This window comes from Syngnathus leptorhynchus, chromosome 3 (assembly GCF_054491065.1).
Source record: "Syngnathus leptorhynchus isolate UIUO chromosome 3, UIUO_Slep, whole genome shotgun sequence".
NCBI lineage: Eukaryota > Metazoa > Chordata > Actinopteri > Syngnathiformes > Syngnathidae > Syngnathus > Syngnathus leptorhynchus.
This window is the reverse complement of record NC_141197.1, coordinates 10,052,524-10,072,083: the sequence shown is the minus strand read 5'-3', so window position 1 is coordinate 10,072,083 and position 19,560 is coordinate 10,052,524. Positions and strand designations below refer to the sequence as shown.

Below are 19,560 nucleotides of genomic sequence, written 5' to 3'. Positions count from 1 at the left end.
GTTAACTGTTTCTTTGCAGATGTCTGACAATGAGATGATCAGTCTGGCCAGTATGGACGTCGAGGACACGCTGCACCTCCACCTAAACATCAGTGACCTGAGCAACCGTGACCGCATTCTTGAATTCACTCCGGCTTTGTCCGCCCTCACCGACCATGTGCGCTACAGCATCGACTATGGAAACGAGGCGGGCTACTTCAAGATCAACCAGAGGGAGGGCGTAAGCTACCTGCATCTGAACAAGAAGAAGGGTCTCGCTCTGGGCGCGTACGACCTTCAGATCAGCAGCATCCCGCTGTACAGGAAGAAGGAGCTGACTGAGCTGGAGGACCGACATGATAAAGACTACCTCTCAGGGCAGCTGGGGGACATCCTGAAGATGAGGGTGCAGATCATCCTGCATTAAACAGGGCAAGACTGTGGAGGGCAGAAGTTGATCCACAAAAGGCCAAACATCTCCAACTCTGGGTCAGCGTTGTGGAGGTTGGGGGGGGGTCGGTCACTTCAGCTTTCCCCAACAGGGAGATGGGCTTGCCACCAAAGAGACAAAGACGAGGGGGATGATGTGGGGGCGGGGGTGCAGCGTTGGTTTGCCAAAGATGATTCTACATATCATAAATACACTTTGTGTGTGTGGGGGGGGAGCTGGCTTGAAAGCTAGTTGAAAAATGAACACATTGCGTTTACAACTTAATTGAAAATGTGTTTTACAATTATTGGTTTGCATGTTGTATGATGATATGTGGAATCGGTGCCACTTTGAACGGCGTTAAGGACAACCAGAAACTCTCTGGATTGTGTTTTGTTTGTTTGTTAGTTTTTTTTTTTTACGACTGTGCCCTAGTGGAAGAAAAGCATGTCCCATTAGTCTGGCATGAATTCATTTCCTCCCCTCAGGTAGATGACTGAACAAACCCGGACACAGCACATTTCTGCCTTCAATGATGTGGAATCACGACAAGCTCAGTTAGGAGAGGAAAGGAAGCCACTAAGGACTATTGAGATGTAATCGCGTTTGGCTTGGACGGCTCCTACTGCGTATTTAAACAATACTTTGCCACCTTTTTCTATTGCCCATTCATATTTACCGGTGCTAGCAACACAACAGCATAGCTTTCAAAATGCACTGTACTACCATACAAAAGTCTGTTATCCCATCAGCCACTCCGATTTCATGTCTGCTATTTTCCCTAAGTCAACCGCTCTCCTATACTTCATGTAAATTGTGTTTATACTGTAATAATCGATGCCACTTTTAATCTATGTTGACTTTGTAAACTAGAGGAAGCCCCTGGAATACAGGAGTTTGTAATGGTGCTTATAATGACCAACTACTTCCTTTGTTAACTATACAATCACATATCTGCACAGACATAACACATACAAACACCTTTGACATTAATGATGGCAAACCTGGACCTTCTTGATCATGCACTGAGGCCTTCATGGCCACACAATTTTCACGTACAATCAGTGCCGCATAACCACAGGCCAGCCTGACACCAGTCTCTTCTTGTTCACATCAGTGGGGGGTTTTAGTTGAACATTCACAATAAAAACATTCTTTTGGTGAAAACTTATTTGCTACTTGCCTCTTAATCACCTATTTTCTTTCATATATATATATATATATATATATATATATATATATATATATATATATATATATATATATAATGTACTTTATTTCCAGGCAGTGGCGGTTATTCGTATTATGGGTAATTTGCGCCCCCTTGTGGAGTTGCCCGCTGCACAGACCAGGAAAGATGCATGATGACCTCTCAGTAAGTGCACGTGAAACGGAATGAACGTGAAACTCGGGGATGAATCTTAATTAGAAACAACACATTTTTAATAGCAAAATGACTTTATTGATTTGGTACAGTCAAAGTCAGAATACTAACATTTACTATAAAAATAATACTGGAAATAGGTAAAACAGCACAAGTAAAGCTAAATAACATGCTTGAAATATGTACTTTGTCTGTCCAGAAACACCTGCTGTTGCGTCAGCCTATCTGACACTGTATATTTTTCAAAGAAAGTCTAGAGCTCCAACTCCAACCAAGCTTGGACAGTTTTCAGGCAGTCTTGCTAAACCTTGTCATACACTGCCCCCATGTGGAGAAATGAAAGATTGCTAAGACTCAACAAAACTCAGATTTAAAGAGATGTTCACTGAGACTGATGTAAAAAAAAAACGAATCTTTAATCACAAAATGTAAAACATTAATGGGTACGGTTGAGTCCGGTTGACCCAAAGCCTCCAGTCCCACGCTCAGTGTCATCTAGTCTCTGAAAAAGACATTTTTATGTCATGATTAATTATTGTACATGAAAACATTTTAACCATGTTTTCAGAAGTGTACGTTGGCCTCTTACCTCCTCCTCAACTAATTCTGGGTAGGCGATGCGCTCACACACCAGTTGTGCAATCCGATCACCTTTTTTAACTGGAAGATGGGATACACAAAATAATGTTAGATGTTAATTGAGAAAAAAGTTTTTTTTTAACCTATAATTGATATTTACACTCGATTTTAAATACTGAAAATGATTAGAATTTTTTATGCCTTAAATTTCTTTTCCCAAAAAAGATGGATCAGAACAATTAAAATTAAAAAGATTTTTTTTTTTTTAAATGTTCTGAACATTCCACAGGTGAAGGTTTATTGGAAATCGATGAGTCTTAAGGATGAGGCAAAATTCACCAAATTATAAAATCAATAGCTCAATTAAACATCTTTCATTTGAAAAGGTTTGCAATCAGCTTTTATTCATGTTTTAGAAGTTCGATAGAACTGATGTCCCATTTTCCTTCAATTTGATAGTTCCTAATAAATAAAAATGATTTTATCCTGGTTCTTTGTAGTATAGTTGACACAAAAGTTGGCCTTTGAAAAGTCAATAACGCACCATAAAATGTCTGTTTGCTGAAGTTAAATAGGACAACACCCACATTTCCTCTGTAGTCCTCATCAACGACTCCAGCTAAGAACACACAGGAAGGGAAATAATTAAAATCAACCTGATGAAAGATATTTGATCCAATTGAATGCATTTGATCCTATGAAGCAGGAATGGTGTTGCAGAAAGAGTGAGCAATGTGACGATCCACTCACCTCCAACGTCAATAAAGTGCTTTGCTGCAAGACCAGATCTTGGTGCTGAAAAGAAAGTACAGTAAAATGACTGCCTAAAAGTTTGCTGTGTATTTGCATACAAACACGTTTGAGTTGGGTTTTATTTAAAAAAAATTCGGTGCTTACGTATTATCGGGAGGACCTTTGATTTTTACTTTTTCTTTTTTTTCACATGGTTTGTTGGTTAGTATGAAGATCTTTGATTTACCGCGCACTGAGGAAGAGGCTGTTGTGTTCCTTCAGGATCCTTACGTATTATTGGGAGGACCTTTGATTTTTACTTTTTCTCCGGCGCTCCGGGGCTATGGCGCTCCGGGGCTATGGAGCTCCGGGGCTATGGAGCTCCGGGGCTATGGAGCTCCGGGGCTATGGAGCTATGGAGCTCCGGGGCTATGGAGCTCCGGGGCTATGGAGCTATGGAACTATGGATCTCTGGAGCTCTGGAGCTATGGAAGTATGGATGATCCAGCACCCTCCGTGGCTGACCGCTGGTGCTCGGGGTCGTTCTGGCCTCCGGAATTACAAATGTAATGTTATCGTTTCAATAAATAATTTACTTTAATTTTTGAGTCGTTTTTTTAAAGGTCCTCCCGATAATACGTAAGTTTGAGTCGTTTTTTTAAAGGTCCTCCCGATAATACGTAAGCACCAAAAATTCTTTTGTGTAAACTACTCACCCACTCTGCCATAACAGCCATGTGGCACTGCTATCTGGATGTCAGTTTTCACAATGGCCTTGTCCATTGGGCCGATTGAATAATCATATGCACTGAATAAAAAGAAAAAAAGAAAAAAGGAAGTTAGTTTACTATCGTTTCATCTTGTTTGTGTGCAATGGATATTGCTGAACGTCAAAGGGCTGCCAGTTATTTGTGCATGATTTTAGAAAAATGAATGAAAAAGTCAAAGTAACCTGTAGAGGTCGAATCCAGCAGCTTTTAAGGAGCCTCTGGTGGGTGTAGTGGCATGTTCCGAAAGTTTGGCGAAGCGAAGAACGGATCTCTCCTCGGCAGGGTTGCTTTTGAACCTTTTTGATGGAGAAAGTTGGGTGGCATCAGCAACCTCTGGAACAGGCATACAGGCAGGCATGTTAGAATCGGTACAACGCGACCAAAAAAAAAAAAAAAAAAACTGCAAAAATAAAACAACAGTAAAAGTGAAATAAATGTCTTCACTCGGTTCTGCAGGAAAACGACTGCAATGATCAACGAACGTCTTCCCGCCGGTTCATTTCAAAAACTACCGCGGACCGGTAGCTCCGCCTCAGAATTACTACGTCACTTCCGTTATGTCGCGAGCCTTCTTCTGTAAATACAAGAGCAGCAAACCGATGAGAACCGCATCCAACCTTGGCTAATGCGTTCGCGGAGAAGAATAGCAGAACAAACCACGTGGATTGTTCTAATGCGTTCGCGGAGAAGAATAGCAGAACAAACCACGTGTATTGCTGTCATCTAGATTTTCAGTCTTTAATACAGGTTTCCAGTATGCTAAGCACAACCCTCACCGAACTGCTAATGAAGCTAACGTCACGTAGCAATTCGTAAGGTAATATATTCTTCAGGTGCTTGCCTTTCTTATGACTGATCATTCGAGATTGAAAGTGCCTCCTTAAACAGTACAGGTTTCTGACCGCCATAAACGTTAGCAACACAATGTCCGCAAACAAACGAAGTAAAATACTGACACGTAAACTAGTTTAGCCTTTAATCACTGAAGCGCACGTCTCCCTCCCCGCCATATTGAATGTGGCAGTTGAAGACCTCATTCGTTTGCCACTTGCAGATTAACAAACTGCAAAGATGCCAAAAGTGGGCAATTCATACTCAGCACTTATTAGCAGAAGTATGGCTATTAAACATAAATAAATAGAAAGGAAAAGAACAACAATGACGACGCTAATAATAATTTTACAGTGAGCCAGTTTTCACTAGTAAACTTTCACCAAAGCACAGTGAAATGGTTTTCTTTCAGCCTTATCTAATTATGCGTTCTAATTTTTATTTTATTGTATTTTGTTTTGGCATAGCATTTTTTCCCATTTGCTTTACTATCAGCTAAATTACCTCATAATAACGACTGGGGACTGTGTGTTTTTTTCCCCAGATAAGGGAATCTTTATTATCATTATTTCTGTGCTCTTTTTAGGTTGTAAATAATTACGGCGTTCAGTGTATATTACGACATATCTGCCACATCTAAAATGGCTCTCTTAGTATGCATATTTACGGAAAGCACCTGTTTCTTTACGCATATTTGCCAATGCGTTTTTAGCTTCCTGTTCTGGCATGCCGTAGCGTTATCACAGTTTTCGTTGCAAGGTTTTACTCCGTGCACTAAGTATAAAATACTGATTTAAAAATCTTATACCCATCCTATGTTTATGTTGTGGTCCAACGAAGTACTTTGACCATAACACAAGGGTCACCAACTCTGGTCCTCGAGGGCACCAATCCAGCCTGTGTGTGGTGCAGCCCTACTGGTTCAAATGATGATATTATCAGTAATCTCTATTAAGGCTGATAACCATCCTGATGATTTGAATCAGGTATGTGGCAGTGAGGATGCATCTAAAACAGGCTGGATTGGCGTCCTTGAGGATCGGATTTGGTGACCCCTGCTATAACACACCCACCGAGTTAGGGTTTGAAGGAAAACAGCGCCCGTCTCCACTGTGTAGTACATATTAATTTCCAATGGTCAAGTCGCTATACTGTATTAGATTTGTTTTGTCTTAAGTATGACTGACCCCAATTCTTTTTACACTATTTTTTCCAATTAGCTTGTATATAAGCAAACAATAGAGACAAAATTAACAACTGCAAATTTATTATTATAAAATGATTTTTTTTTTCAAGTACACTTAAATAGAAACACATTACATTTTATAAAGTCAGAATGATTATGAAACAATGGCTATCTAAACAATACCTTAAATATATTGGAAAAAAAATATGCCATGGGTAAACTTGAGAAAGTATTTTACATTTTTCTAAATTTAAAACAAAACAAAAAATAAGGTTATGTATTACTGCAGTCCATGGTCTTAAATCATTGATAAAAAGTTGTTTATTCCCAAAAATACAGATTAATATGGTGAGACTCCTACTATTTACATTTATTTCGCAGTAACAGGTCCCAGGTGTTTATTCAAAGGGATCTGAGACTGTGGATGCAGAATGTTTGATGTGTGATTCTTATGCATTTAAAACAATCCATAAGTGTCCGTTATTGATATCATGATGACACCCTGTAGTAAGATAAGTGTTGCTGATTAGTAACCTCATTGTTTTGTTTCACATCTAAAGGTTCTGGAACGGTCCTTGAACATGGCTTATCATCACAGCAAGAGCATTCTCTTCAAGCAAACACATTCCTGTGCAAGACTCTCATGAGTAGAAGGTGAGCACACTCTTGTGGTTGCCTCTTATGAGGATGGTGGGTGGGAGGTCCTTGGTCAGAATGTCCAACCAGGCCATGTAGAGGAAGTCAGAAATGGTTTCCTTTCGTGCGATAGGCATGCTTCTGCAGGGGGGGTCAGACACTCCGAGTCAGACTCTTCAACGGATGACTTCAAGTGGTTATAGTGCTCGAATGGTTCTACTTACACCACAATCAGGTTAGCGGATTTGGAGTTCTCCTGAAGCAACTCATTCAGTCGAACCTGCAGGTTGGTCTGTAAAGCAGAAGCGGTTTTGCTCATTATTGGCTCTCAACCAATTATCATCTCCAGAAAGTCAGTGTCACAGGTCACAAAATCAACAGTTTGTCAAGATTTGGCGCGTTTCACATACCTTCTCCTCAAATTCATCCAACTCATCATCAGTAATCTTCCAAGGCTGATTCTTCCGCATAGCCTCAACCTGAGTACTGTCTCTGGTCCTCTCGTGAAGACGGAAAGGTTCAATCATGTCCTCCAACTTCTTCAAGCTGAGAGCATACAAATGAGGACATGGGGCACCGAGGGCAGACGTTGGACCAAGATGATTTTCGAACATGTACCTTTCATTACGAGGCTTGATATGGATGTCATCGATGACTATGATGTCAGTGCATTGAATTCGGAACTTATGTAGCAGCGACTTCATCCTACAAGACAGAAAATGCACACCGATAAACTGTTAAATGTATGTTTATTCACCACCAGGGAACATCTCCTCTAATTTCATGCCTTCGCCCTTGGCACACCACATCGACAGTTAATCAGACCCATGCTCGTTAGGCGATAATTGATAGTGAAACAATTAGCTGATTCCACTCACTCCTGTTTATCCATCTCGGTGCGTCCGGGCTGGCCTGCAATGAAGATTCTCATTTTGCAGTTGTTCCACTTCTTCCTGGTGGTGAGGATGTAGGGCAGCAGCAGAGTGAGACCTGTCAGAAAGCAGGCAGAACCACGAGACAAGTTGCTTTTTTTGTGGAGAAGATTTAGATTCATTTTTTAAAATTTGTGGTGATACTCAACGGGAGCATTGTTGTCAATTTAATCTAAATAATGGATCTTTGTTAATCTGGCTACGTGAGTAACGCACAATGACAATGATTAATTGCTCTTCCACTAGATGGCAGAAGGTACAACTAAGTGTGCCATTCATCCAACAATTTAATAGCTTTGCTCACATAAATGAATTGATTGAGACAATACAATTATTTTAATCACTATACTTTTTTGTTTGGCATATACTGTTGAGATTTCTGCAAAGTAAAACAAAGTTAAACATGCAATTTAGAATCCTCATATGATTTTTGAATTTGTTGTCGCTCACTGATGCAATTTGCACCTGCAATGTTGCTGCAAATATTCCGTGGACGTAGACATAAACATCTCAAGCGTCACCCACCTCCATCGTCAAAGAGCCACCACACGTCAAGTGTTCCTTTGGGCTGTTTGGTCTTAAACTGAGTACTGGCTTGCACCAGCTTCTCATTCATCTTGGCAACTTGTGGTGGTGGGGGGCCGCACACTGACACTGAGCGGGAGACAAAAAAATTGGAGGCATGAGAGTTGGATGAGATGAGGCATTGTGAATGCGGAGAGGGAAGACCAAGGAGGAAATGACTTTGCATCAGCAGGAAGAGACATCCTTCAGCTCTAAAGTTCCATAGAGGCCTGATGCGAATTAGGTACAAACAACAAGACACTTGTCATCAGAGGTGGCAAGTGTATTCGCACTGTATTTTAGTAGAAATACAGATACATGAATCAAGAAAAAAACCCTGCTTAAGCAAAGTATTTGTACTTGGGTTTTGTTCCACCATTGCTTGTCATCTTGGCAAAATGCAGCCCTTGTGTGTGCCAATGTGTGTCTGTGTATAGAGATGCTGGAACAAATGGAGCCTTAGGATTGGATTACCCCCCCCAGACAAATCTTTTAGATTTCTTATATCCTAATGGGACTCTGGCGAGGTTTCCAAAACAGGACAGAAAGACATTGCATCCATTTGGCAAATGCTCTTCAAATTCAAGACAGTAGAATTAAAGTAGTGTTTATTTTTAAGGATTTATCTCTTAATGCCGCCTTTACAAATAGAATGCATTTTAACCTTACCTCGGGTGGTGAGCACTTGCTGAGAGGATTGTCTGGACATCCTGAACAATCCTTTCCCTTTGCCTCCATTTGACATGAAATCAGTCTCCAGCTCCTGTTGTTCCTTCGCTGATTTTAGCATTTCCTCTGAAGACAACATTTCCGATACATTATTACATTTAGCTATTATTGAGTTTGCTGTCATATATTTGGTAGGGGTAATTCTACACTGCTGCAAACTATATCCACAATAACGCTTAACACTCTCGAAAGCCCACTTACATGTATTGAAGCTATCTGTCTTTCATATAAGGAATAGACTGTCCCAGAGAGAGACTCTATAAATGGTGTCTATAAAAATACTGTATACTGACCTTCTGCCTCAATAATATGAGAAACATCAAGTCCCTGGTTTAGCCTTAAAATTGCTGTTCCATATTCAAAGTCAAAGGCATCACTGTCAGAAATAACAGATTTCAGTTAAATGCATGCAATTGCTCTGCTTAATTTATTCATAACAACTGTGTGGGAGGTGTGTGAGGATATATGCTAATAACTTACTGCAGCACTCCCACATAACTCTGGACTGCTTCTGAACCTGAAGTTTGCCAGTTTCTTTTGAAGCCCATCATTAGTGTGTTGGGCTTCAGGCGGCCAAGACCTGAGGCCTGTAAACATGGGCAAGCGTCGCAACAGTTACATAGTGGAGAAATAAGCTCAGTACTTTGACTACATGTTTACGCAATTTCTTTCATTTATTCTATTCCATTGTGGATTAGCTATCGTGACTCAACAAATCGCTTGCATGAGGCTTTCCAATTTTCATTTGTAAAACAAGAGCTCATTAAATGGCCATGTCTAAAACTCTGTAAACTGATATGGGATTCTGTTGTTGTTTATTTTTACAGTGCAATAAACCAACAATACCTTGAGATACAGTATATAGTCTTTAGTGTGGTTAAAATACTCTATGACTGCCATTTTATAGGTCTTCACGATTATGTTCATCTCCATCAACAACTGTTAGCTATCACATTGTTTCCATACCTTAGCAATTTGCATCACTGTCAAACTGAGCCAAATTATGTTAAAGATATCTTTTTTTTTTTTTTTTTTTTTTTTTTTTTTTTTCATCAAATTGCAACCTGTGTAGGTATATAATTGTTATGGAGCCCTGCAGATTTGCCTCAGACTGTCCCGGAGATTATACTATTAATTTCGGAGAACACGATAGTTCTGTGTGTTTTACAAGAGAAAACAAAATGACCAAAAAGTTATGTAGTTTCCCAAACCAAGTTGTGTGGCTGGGCTGTTTTACTGCCACAAGATCAATCTGCACATTCTGTGTCTCGCAGGGGCCCACATCCAGCACAGTGTTAATCAATGATAGCCTTTAAACTGACGTACTGTTTGAAGTAAAAAATCCTGACAATGAAACAAGGCCTTATCTGAGGTGAGGTGTGATAGTGGAAGCCATAAGATTGTTTCCCTGCTTCTCATTAACTCTCTGCGCATCTTGGCAGATCCTTCTGAGCATAGCAATAGATACTCGGTGTACGTATCTCTGAGGGACAAGAACGGTCCATAAAAACAGCTTCTGCTATGTGTATGTTTCGTTCTCCAGTTACACTTGAACAACATGGATTTTTCTGGGTCAGTTGGTTTGTTTTTTCGCGTCACATTATTATGCTGACCTGCAGCAGGGTCTCCACTCCGTCCCGGAATTTGTCACAATTTACGGCGGCGTAAAATGCTTTACGTTTGGTCTTCTTCAGCCATTGCTGATTCTTCTCCATGCCAGTGTTCATTTCAGGCAAGGTCTCTACTCTTGGACCCTGGAGAGATTAATGTGGACATAAATTGCATTTGCTGAGCTACACAAATCTTTGCGCTGGACAACAATAAGATCTGAGAGCGGGACTTTACCACAAACACTTCACAGGTGAGGCAGAGTCCATAGTTCTTAGAAAAAGAGTGAGCCAGGTCTAGCAGAGCTGGCCTGGTCCGTGTGGCCCCTGTCAATGCCAGGATCTGAGGCCTGAAGAAAACAAGTATGTGTCACAACAAGCAACTACACTTTAATTCAAATAATGGCAATATGTTGCTATGACAACAAATGAACGGCTGGCCCTCGATCGGAAAAAAAAAAAAAAACAGAACTGTAAACGTTTCTTTTTACTTGCAAAATCTTTACCTGAAGTTCTTGACGTGATCTTCTACTCCAGCTAGAGACAGAGCATTGCTGACCGCACTGACGAACGTCACCGCTTGAGTAGATGAGCCCCAGTTCACGTCTGGAGAAGACCATAACGGGTGAGTGCCAACAGACTGGAGGCAAAGGGCTAAACAAATCTACCGATCTACGCACAAACAAAACAGCTTACCTGGCTTCTTGACCTTGACATATACGTAGAGGAGGATCTCAATGGCGTAAGTGAGCAGCGCCGCCCACCAGTTAATGACAAACATGACACCACAGCACAGAGCAGCACCCAGCAAGGACAACCACATGTTGTAAAATTTGTATGCTGGTCGCCAACCTGGTGAAACATGAGCAAGGTTAGCATTTTAGGTGTAATGCTAATTTCAAGTGATTCGATAAACATTAATGAAACTTGCATATTCTCATGACATCAAATCAAAGCCACATCAAACAATTTTTTTAACTAATTAAACATAAAGTGATTGGAAACAAATTCTCAATTGCAATGTTGAACTAGCAGCAGACAACAGAGTGAAACAAAGCCATTTTTATAGATACATAGACAATAAACTGCAGTGTGTCATGGTTACATGCATTGGTATGTAAGAGGTGAATAAAAGGTTCAAAACGGACAACGAAGAACAAGGTGCAGCAAATGTACAGTTTCCCTCACTAACATTTTGAACATGTACTAGCGTGTGAATTCTGAATCAACTTTAAATATGCACTTGAATTATTTTCAAGTTCACCATGTACCCACCTGGAGACTTTGCGTAGGATGCATGGAAGCAGGAGAAATTGATAAGTGCGTAAGATGCCAAGAAGAAGTTTGAAATGATGGGCGCAATAGTATTGAGATTCCCTGGGGAGACGAGAAAATGTACTTATTGTCGAAACATTCACAAAACAACCATTTCAATTTTAAAACTGCAGAATAGCTTCATTTTTAGTTTTAAATACTGCATCGCAAGATAAGCATGAGAACTGTTGAACAAACCGATGAGAATGAAGGCCACAGAAATGAAAAATGTGAGGATGTAACCACGGAGGGGCTCGTCGTTCTTGCCATGGCCTTTGGCAAAGAAGTGCAGAGCCTTATAGATGTTGTCTTTGCACAGCGCCTGAGGCACAGAACAAATGACGAGTCAAGGAAGCACTTGAATTGTGTCCAAAGAAGACCTCTTTTGTGAAATTTTATACAGTGGTACCTTGAGTTGAATTCATTTCGGTACCACGCTTATATCGTAAAATTGCCGTGTCACAAATCATCTTTATCTATTGTATGAATGGAAAGGCCAGTAATTTTTGTTCAAACACCCAATCACCAAGGATCATGGAGTTTTCCTGAGACTTCTGAATGTCATATACTCGTAAATATATCTTGAAAATATAGTGAACTTTAAAGGTGAAAATACCTTCCATATCAGATGTGTCATGGTGGGACTTGATAAAATGTCAGCGGTCAGTCGTCGGTGCAATGGGGTTGAAACGCATTACAGTTATTTTTCGGCGGGCCGTTAGAGGAATAAAAACGATGTTTCACCTTCAAGAGGTGCTGCACTTAGTGAAAGACTTAAGCCGGGTCACTTGTTTCTCAAAGCCCCACTGTAGTTCCATATTCATGAAATGTTTGGGAATGACTGACCTGGAAAACTTTGGGAGCACTAACAAGCGAAGCCAGAGCGGACGAGAGTGTAGCTGAAAAAGTTCCAGCTATGATGAGAGGACCAAAGCCTGACACCAAAGTCATCACCTGATGGACACATCAGTAAGAAGAGCGCTTCATTAGAGCCCTCATCTAGTATTTGAGGCTGTCAGCCCTCAGGAAGAGATGTTTACCTGAAAGCTGTTCATTGCGCCAAACTCGCACTTTTCAACTGCGCAGGAAGAAAAATTGTAGCCAAGTTCACAGGCAGCAACGGCTGAATCTCCACATGATACGCCAGGAGTGATGAGATCAGTTATGTTTCCTGTCGCATCACGCACAACGCTGGCAGCTGATCAGAGAAACAGATGACATTGACGTCATGGCAATCATTTGCATTAAAATTAAATCAAATGGTTGAATTGCATCCAGAAATGGATTGTTCTGAGGGTTCACTATACAGGTTCAAATAACATGGTTTTTTTTTTTTTTTTTTATGGAATGTACTCACAGACACAAAGAGCCACACCCAAGTAGATGATACCCGTGATCAGAATAGCCAATAAGGTGCCTTTCGGAATGGCTGCCTGAGCATCCTGGAAAGTAACACAAATCTTTGTTAGCCAATTTCACATTTGTAGTTCATCCAATGGCAATAATATTCTTCTGTAAAGAAAACAGTGTTGGGAATAGTCAATTTGTTTGTGAGGGAAAAGTTACCCGTAAGTCACCGGAAATGTTGGCTCCAGCCAAGATCCCAGTCGCAGCGGGGAAAAATATGGAAAACACTGAAAAGAACGACTCTCCATTTCTGAAATCCGGTGGAAAGTTTTCTAAGAAGATATTCACTGTAAAGGAAAATGCAGGAAAAATTACATGAGATGTGCTCTTCGACTAAATGCCATGAGTAATCCATCCAGTATTTTTGCTTTGAATTGCGAGCACTAACTTGAGATACTGTATGTGGACGGTGAACTCAATTCAAATTTTTTTTTCACAATAAGCAGCAGTTAGGAAAATAGTGACCAAATTGTCAAAACAAAAAAGGCTTTAAGATATTTAATGCCATGCCCAATTAAGGTTTCCTGTCAAACTCAACATAAATCGAATTTTTTTTTACTTTTGGTATTTAAAACAGCCAAACAAATCCCTCAAGGAAAGGCACTGATTGACACACCATGGAAAACACCATTGACATGCGAACGATTAGCATTGATAATTGCGGTGTTATAATCCCCACATTTACAATACCACTGCATCTTACTGAGTCACTAGGTCACTAGATACGTCAGCATACAATAGCAGCCCAGCAAACATTGGGCCTTCATGGAGGCCATGTTGGCAGGGACGCAGGCATTACACAGATATTTAAATGAAGTCATAACGGGCTTTTTTGTTTTGTTTAATTGCCGTCCACACACACGGAATGTGCTGACACGAGTTAAGCGTCACTTGAGGCACACAGCTCGAAATGGGCGTACGTATATCATATCTACCAGTGTTCATATCTATACTTACAGTAGTCGCAAAGCTAGTCTTTGTTTGTGCCTGCATTACTCTTTTTTTTTTTTTATTTGCTGACTCCCTGGTGTCCAAGGAAAGCGCAATTTATTATTATGATTTATTTATTATTGAAAACACATTATTTTTATCTCAAGTCACGGCTTTTCTGAAATTGCTTAAAACCTTTGTTTGTAAGTCTGCCGAGTTGTTTTCTTACCATCATAATTAAATACCCCCTTGGATTTCTTGTCAGCGGTGGGAGGAATGAAGGTGCCCACAAATACATCCACAATAGCCGCCAGTAGGATGAAGAGTAGAACTATCTGGGCCTGTGTGTGGCAATAGGCTTGAGTTTAATTTAGTGCAAGGACAAGGCATAAACATTCCCACAATATGCCTGAGGATTTCCAAACTAAACACTCAATGTGACGCTAACCTTGGCCTCCCATTCCATTCCAGCTACAGATATGCCCAACAGCAGCACCACTGTGATGACTCCAATGATTCGAATGTCATTTAATGGATCCACCATGAGTACATCATGCTCCTGAAGCGAGAGAACACAATTATGTCACATATGAGTTACAGTAGCAGTTAGTTTCTTTCCCTGTATTAACTATTGAATCGCTTAAAAAATAATACATCTGTTACTGTAATACAGTGTACCCCTACTGTGTGTATCAATAAATCATTATGAGCCCTTACTCACTCTTCTTTTTGTTCTTTATTCTATAGTTGCAGGTAAGATAAAAGGGAAAAAATATTGATGTTCTTTGTTTGTTTGTTTTTTCTTTTCAGAAAAAGCTCCACCATGGTTTTGGTGAAACCGCCCCATGTCCTACTGCTGATTTACTCAAGAACGGAATGCGCTGGTGAAAGATGAGAATCTACTTCTTCCTTCTTTTGGTAGGCTTGGTGCTTATTTTTTTTAAGTGGCTCGTTTAAATTTATGAGAGTGCTGGACTAATGGAATAAAACATTTGTGCGTTGACCAGCAGCATTTTAACATTACGCACCTCGAGTAAATCCACGACCGTCTCTGCAAATCCGACGACATACATAGCTACAGCCACTGCATTGGCAAAGGCAAATATCAGGCCGATGGAACCACCAAACTCTGGTCCCAAGCTGCGAGATATCAGGTAGTAGGCCCCGCCTACACACACACAAAGCAGATCATTCATCTTCACGCAGCTCATTATTTGGTATCTTATGAGATGTTATGACTTACCTCCCCTGACCACACCATTAGTGCAAATGGCTGACATGGAAAGGCCAGTGATTGTTGTCACCACACAACTGAGAGCAATAACCACCATTCCCAAACCTGGAATGTGCAAAAATCATGCATTCTTATGAAACACATTGTAAAAATCAAACCCACGGTCACCTTTGCACAGAGTCCCAAAGGAGACTGAAACTGTCGTTACAAGCTATTCCAAATAGTTTAGAACAATAGCTGGTGCTGATCAATATGTTCTTGAACAAGGAAAACACTCCCGTCTCCACTTCCTCTATTATATGTACAGTATACGCAGCATTTTTTATTCATTTTTTTTAATGGGTCATTTAAACATCAGCAAAACAAACCTGATCTGTGAAATCAAACCGAATAGTTTTCTCAAATGCAGTACAAGTGCAAAATTAACTTTCTTATAAAAATTCCTGATATTGTTTTTACATAACATGCTGAGCAGAAAAACCTGCCCATGACCTGTCACTTTCTGATAAAGAAATTAGGACCTTCATTGCTTTTATACAATCGAATATTTCACTTCAATTGCAGGACAATAGCAAAATCAGTGGCACAAAATCCCAATCAGATGTTGAACTGGACTCATTTTGTCCAACAACACTGACTCACCCCAGCCAGCTTGGCCAAACACCCAGGACAGGCGGATGAACAACATGACGCCCCAAATATTCAGCATGCATCTCACCTGTGGATGACAAATAGCATGGGTGAAGGCCTTGATCTATTGTTGTAAGATAATACAATTACGCAATGTGTCTTTTCATTCTACTAGTGCACCCAAGTCACTCTATTAGTGTGCAAAATTTTCTTATTTGTGCGGATAAAGAGCGTTCCATTGCATGGAGCAGTTCAGCGCACTCGTAGGATATTGAATAAATATTCTAATGGCCTTTCTGTAGACTCTGCTTTCATAAAGCATTTGGAGCCTGTCACGGCCCACCAAAACTTACCAGGACCCCCCTTATCCAGCCGAACTTTACAGGTCCTTTGCCGCTGTCAAGGGGAACAACAGACTCCACGTCGTCTGAGGGGGTGCCGTTGCTCCCCTCATAATCATCCTCCACGGTGTCTGGGACAGAGATGGCTCCATTCTGCTGGAAAGGCATCAGAGAGGAATAACATGCACTTTTACCTTAATGAGGTTTACTTAGAAGTAGAATGTGCATTTTTTTTTTCAGCAGGATGAAGATTGATATATCATTTGTCAATCCATTAAGCTGCTGTGTGTCTGCCCTTGAGAAGTAAAGAGAAAAAGACAAAACTAATTTTAGCGTTCTAGGAAGATAAATATAGAGCATTAAACGACTCCCCAGCATCTCGTTTAGTCTGAGCTCACTCATGCGTTTAATTCGTTGTTGTCAGACTGCCGGTGTCCTTTTCAATGCGATAAATTGCCCTAGTGTGCAATTTTAATTTGAAATAGTTCAAAACTATGTATCGTGGCCATTCGTCATTTAGCGAACTGTTTGTGGCATTTTTGTTGATGGATAACCTTGCACATTTTTCAATTTATTTTAAATTTGACAGCCAAGAGAAATAGTTAAAATGAGTCCAGAAGGCTACTATAGTCAAGCCTGTAAAACTCAAATGACCTATAAACCCATCTCTTTTGCAATAGGAAACGTCATAAAAGGTCAAATAAAAAATAAAGCCGTAAAAGTCTTAAGCGTGTCAAATACCCAAATGATGGAATAACTTCTCGTGCCTTTTTTTTCACAAGTCTTTCAAGTTAATCTGTGAATTTTGTGGATCGTTTTAGTTGTCTGAACTTTACAGTATCTAGTTTTTTGACTGATCTTTACTTTTACTACCCACAACTAAAAATAGATATCTACACATTGTACTTTGTATTTTATTGGCTCCTTACTTTTTAAATTTCTTCGGATGACTACATAAGACATAAAATAGATAAAAAGACCAAGAGGTCATTGATTGATTCTGATCTTGGGGTTTTTATAAAGCAGAAAAAGAAACTGGGACAGGAGCAGTGTGAACCAGGGAGGATTCATGACAGGCAAAACGTTCAAGAATAGCAGGATCCATTCATGGTTTGATTTAAGAGAATTTAGAAATTCGCAATCTATTCTGGAAAATTATATACCTCTAAAGTGTATTTTTTTCAGTTGTTATCATTGACTAATTTAGATTTTTTTTTTTTAGCAAACCTATTGGAATATGTTTTCACAGCATGTCTGTTAATTTTGCGCTAACCAAGTTAATACATTTATTTTGTGTGTAGAGACTTTACGTATCAAATAGGTACATTTTTAATCTCACTTGAATCAGTGGTTCCACTTTTAAATCCTTTTTTTTTTTACATGACAACACACAACAAAACCTGAAACCTCTAAAATCCTCGTTGAAAATGACAGTTTTGATTCCTGAAGTCCATCCTCTATTCTACTGTCCATCATGCTTTTCTAATTGCATGTATTTTAGGGCAAGTTATTTTCCCTCATCTACTTGGAGAGATTATTAATCGATATTTTTAACAGAATCTTTGAAATTGAAGAAGGGGTTCCCAAGTAAGGAGGGTCAAGGAGATGTATGTTGAGGAAGAATCCAATGTTTGAGGCATTTTGACAAGCGTTTCAACATTCTTACAGACTTTGGGGTAATCTTGTCTCGTTGCTACTATGAATACTTTTTTAGCTTCCGGTGCTCTGTTAGGACCTTGTCATCAATTGTAAAATAAGGGTCAGAAACTGGGTTCTCTTCACAACGTGAACTGCAGATCATGACCGAGGACAAAAACACAAAAGGATGACTCACCTTTTGAAAGACATCATGCAGCTCCTGCAGCGACGGCCGCACGGCTCGGTGACCACTCACGCTTCCCGCATTACGATAGAAGTCAATATTGGGCACCCGGTCTAAAGTGTCGTGACCAAAGGCGCTGACCACCGAGGGCCGGACCGCCCGGCAATCATCGTCCTTGTCATAGACCGGCGGTCCATCCAGAGTGGAATCGTAAGCGAGGTTAACATGCTCCCCGCTGCTTGACTTGACCTTCTCCATCAGGAATGATGAAGGATCTTCTCGAGTTTAAAAATTCAAGGGGAAAACACTTGCATGGGTTTGATATCTTCAGGCATCCAAGAATCTTTCTGAAGATTCAACCGCTTTATGGACAGATATACTCCTGAGTCAAACTTCTTTGAAGAGCTCCTTCTTCTTTATCGACTTGATTCATCTCTGACGGCCCACCTTTATACCTGACACCCTAGGGTCATATGCCAGCTATTTCAGCGATTGGCTAACTCTCAGGATCAACCCTCAGAAAACGGCTGTCACATATGTCCTTGCTCCATCACAAAGGCATTGCTTAACGATTAACCAAGTCATAAAATGCCAAATGAGAGATAACGGAGCTCATTGCCTGAGCTCTAGTGAATTGATTACTAATATTCTGAGGTGCAGGTAACAGCACATGTTGTTCAACGGTGGCACTTTATGGCACTATGGGTATTTCCTTTGACCAGAAAATGAATCACGCGACAGGAAAATCCCACCGAGGAAGCTCACAAAGCTTTAAGCAGCAGAGGTAACAGATTCATTGGTCGTCGCATTAATGAATCTAGATCAGCAGTATAACAGCCTAAAAAAAAAAAAGTAGAAAAGTCACTTTAATCTTGATTCTGTTCAACTTATTTGTCATCATACGCTGCAGGGAAAGTCTTTGAAGTGAATTTGGTGGATTGGCTTGAAGTGAGAAATAAACCATAAAATGAGAGTTAATGTGATACCATGAATTACAGGAACATGCCTGAGGCATTTCTGTAGGGCCACATGACTCCTGAACTGCCTTTAAAATACTTTTTAACAGGTAAACTTCCTTATTACCGACACACACTATGATTTATGCACCAGTGAAAGGCAGTCTAATGACTCAAAATCTGACCTTGAGGCTCCTTTGCAATGAAATGAAGTAGTAGCCCAGCGTATGTTTTGTGTACTGATGGAAAGGAAGGAAGGAGTCTATGGCAATAAAACTTATCAGAATTGGAACACAGTGACTTTAGCTATTTTCTTCAGGAATAGTACTGAATGAGTCATGCTGAAAAGAGGAAATTTTCCACTGTGGCATCCAGACTTTCAATTCTTATCTTTGTTTCAAGCTCAGTGAAAAGAAAAGACTAGTGGTGACATTAACACAGATTGAAAAAAAAAAAAAAAAGACTGCAGTCTTCTACGGTGGACACACCTGGTCCTTGCTGCTGCCTTCCGTCTGGACATAAACATCCTTCAAATTGGCAGCACCACCAGACTCTTTTTTTTTTTTT

At 40.2% G+C, this 19,560-nt stretch overlaps 3 protein-coding genes and 1 long non-coding RNA gene across 5 annotated transcripts in view; 2 read left to right on the top strand and 2 right to left on the bottom strand.

Annotated features, from left to right (window-relative positions):
* Nucleotides 1-547, top strand: part of fbn1 (fibrillin 1) — a 44,336-nt gene extending 43,789 nt beyond the window's left edge. Inside the window, exon 66 of the mRNA XM_085907427.1 lies at nucleotides 20-547. Coding sequence (XP_085763553.1) covers nucleotides 20-406 — 387 coding nt within the window. The 3' untranslated portion in view covers nucleotides 407-547. The remainder of the gene's footprint in view (nucleotides 1-19) is intronic.
* Nucleotides 548-2,191: 1,644 nt separating this feature from the next.
* dut (deoxyuridine triphosphatase) lies at nucleotides 2,192-4,871 on the bottom strand. Its single transcript, XM_085906994.1, has 7 exons — nucleotides 4,716-4,871; nucleotides 4,057-4,207; nucleotides 3,821-3,912; nucleotides 3,123-3,167; nucleotides 2,917-2,991; nucleotides 2,383-2,453; nucleotides 2,192-2,295 (listed from the first exon to the last, which is right to left on the bottom strand). The coding sequence occupies exons 1-7, from the start codon at nucleotides 4,780-4,782 to the stop codon at nucleotides 2,230-2,232; spliced, it is 567 nt and encodes a 188-aa protein (XP_085763120.1). The 5' UTR covers nucleotides 4,783-4,871; the 3' UTR covers nucleotides 2,192-2,229.
* Nucleotides 4,473-15,147, top strand: LOC147059186 (uncharacterized). The gene is made up of 5 exons (XR_015065611.1): nucleotides 4,473-4,691; nucleotides 6,452-6,545; nucleotides 10,897-10,984; nucleotides 14,821-14,928; nucleotides 15,021-15,147. It is a non-coding gene; the product is annotated as an uncharacterized LOC147059186 (long non-coding RNA).
* slc12a1 (solute carrier family 12 member 1) lies at nucleotides 6,172-18,295 on the bottom strand. Of its 2 annotated transcripts, XM_085906993.1 has the most exons (26): nucleotides 18,050-18,295; nucleotides 16,228-16,368; nucleotides 15,887-15,962; nucleotides 15,254-15,349; nucleotides 15,039-15,178; nucleotides 14,459-14,569; nucleotides 14,240-14,351; nucleotides 13,240-13,367; nucleotides 13,031-13,115; nucleotides 12,714-12,871; nucleotides 12,520-12,627; nucleotides 11,872-11,995; nucleotides 11,635-11,736; nucleotides 11,056-11,211; nucleotides 10,866-10,965; nucleotides 10,598-10,709; nucleotides 10,366-10,506; nucleotides 9,233-9,339; nucleotides 9,046-9,128; nucleotides 8,693-8,818; nucleotides 7,985-8,113; nucleotides 7,406-7,517; nucleotides 7,146-7,232; nucleotides 6,938-7,073; nucleotides 6,752-6,819; nucleotides 6,172-6,668 (listed from the first exon to the last, which is right to left on the bottom strand). In XM_085906993.1, the coding sequence occupies exons 1-26, from the start codon at nucleotides 18,293-18,295 to the stop codon at nucleotides 6,533-6,535; spliced, it is 3,120 nt and encodes a 1,039-aa protein (XP_085763119.1). In that variant the 3' UTR covers nucleotides 6,172-6,532. The 2 variants fall into 2 exon arrangements, with proteins under 2 accessions (XP_085763119.1, XP_085763118.1); XM_085906992.1 differs by having other exon boundaries at nucleotides 6,938-7,232; nucleotides 16,228-16,371.
* Nucleotides 18,296-19,560: the final 1,265 nt, after the last annotated feature.

What these genes read in the sequence shown, in the direction of transcription:
- dut (XM_085906994.1), bottom strand. Translation starts at nt 4,782, where the DNA reads ATGGCGGTCAGAAACCTGTACTGTTTAAGGAGGCACTTTCAATCTCGA. An exon ending in TGGCTGTTATGGCAGAGTGG is followed by an intron (nt 3,168 to 3,820) that starts GTGAGTAGTTTA and finishes CTTTCTTTTCAG; the next exon opens with CACCAAGATCTGGTCTTGCA. An exon ending in GCACTTTATTGACGTTGGAG is followed by an intron (nt 2,992 to 3,122) that starts GTGAGTGGATCG and finishes GTGTGTTCTTAG; the next exon opens with CTGGAGTCGTTGATGAGGAC.
- slc12a1 (XM_085906992.1), bottom strand. Translation starts at nt 18,295, where the DNA reads ATGGAGAAGGTCAAGTCAAGCAGCGGGGAGCATGTTAACCTCGCTTAC. An exon ending in GAATGGAATGGGAGGCCAAG is followed by an intron (nt 14,352 to 14,458) that starts GTTAGCGTCACA and finishes TGCCACACACAG; the next exon opens with GCCCAGATAGTTCTACTCTT. An exon ending in ACCGAGATGGATAAACAGGA is followed by an intron (nt 7,233 to 7,405) that starts GTGAGTGGAATC and finishes TCTGTCTTGTAG; the next exon opens with GATGAAGTCGCTGCTACATA.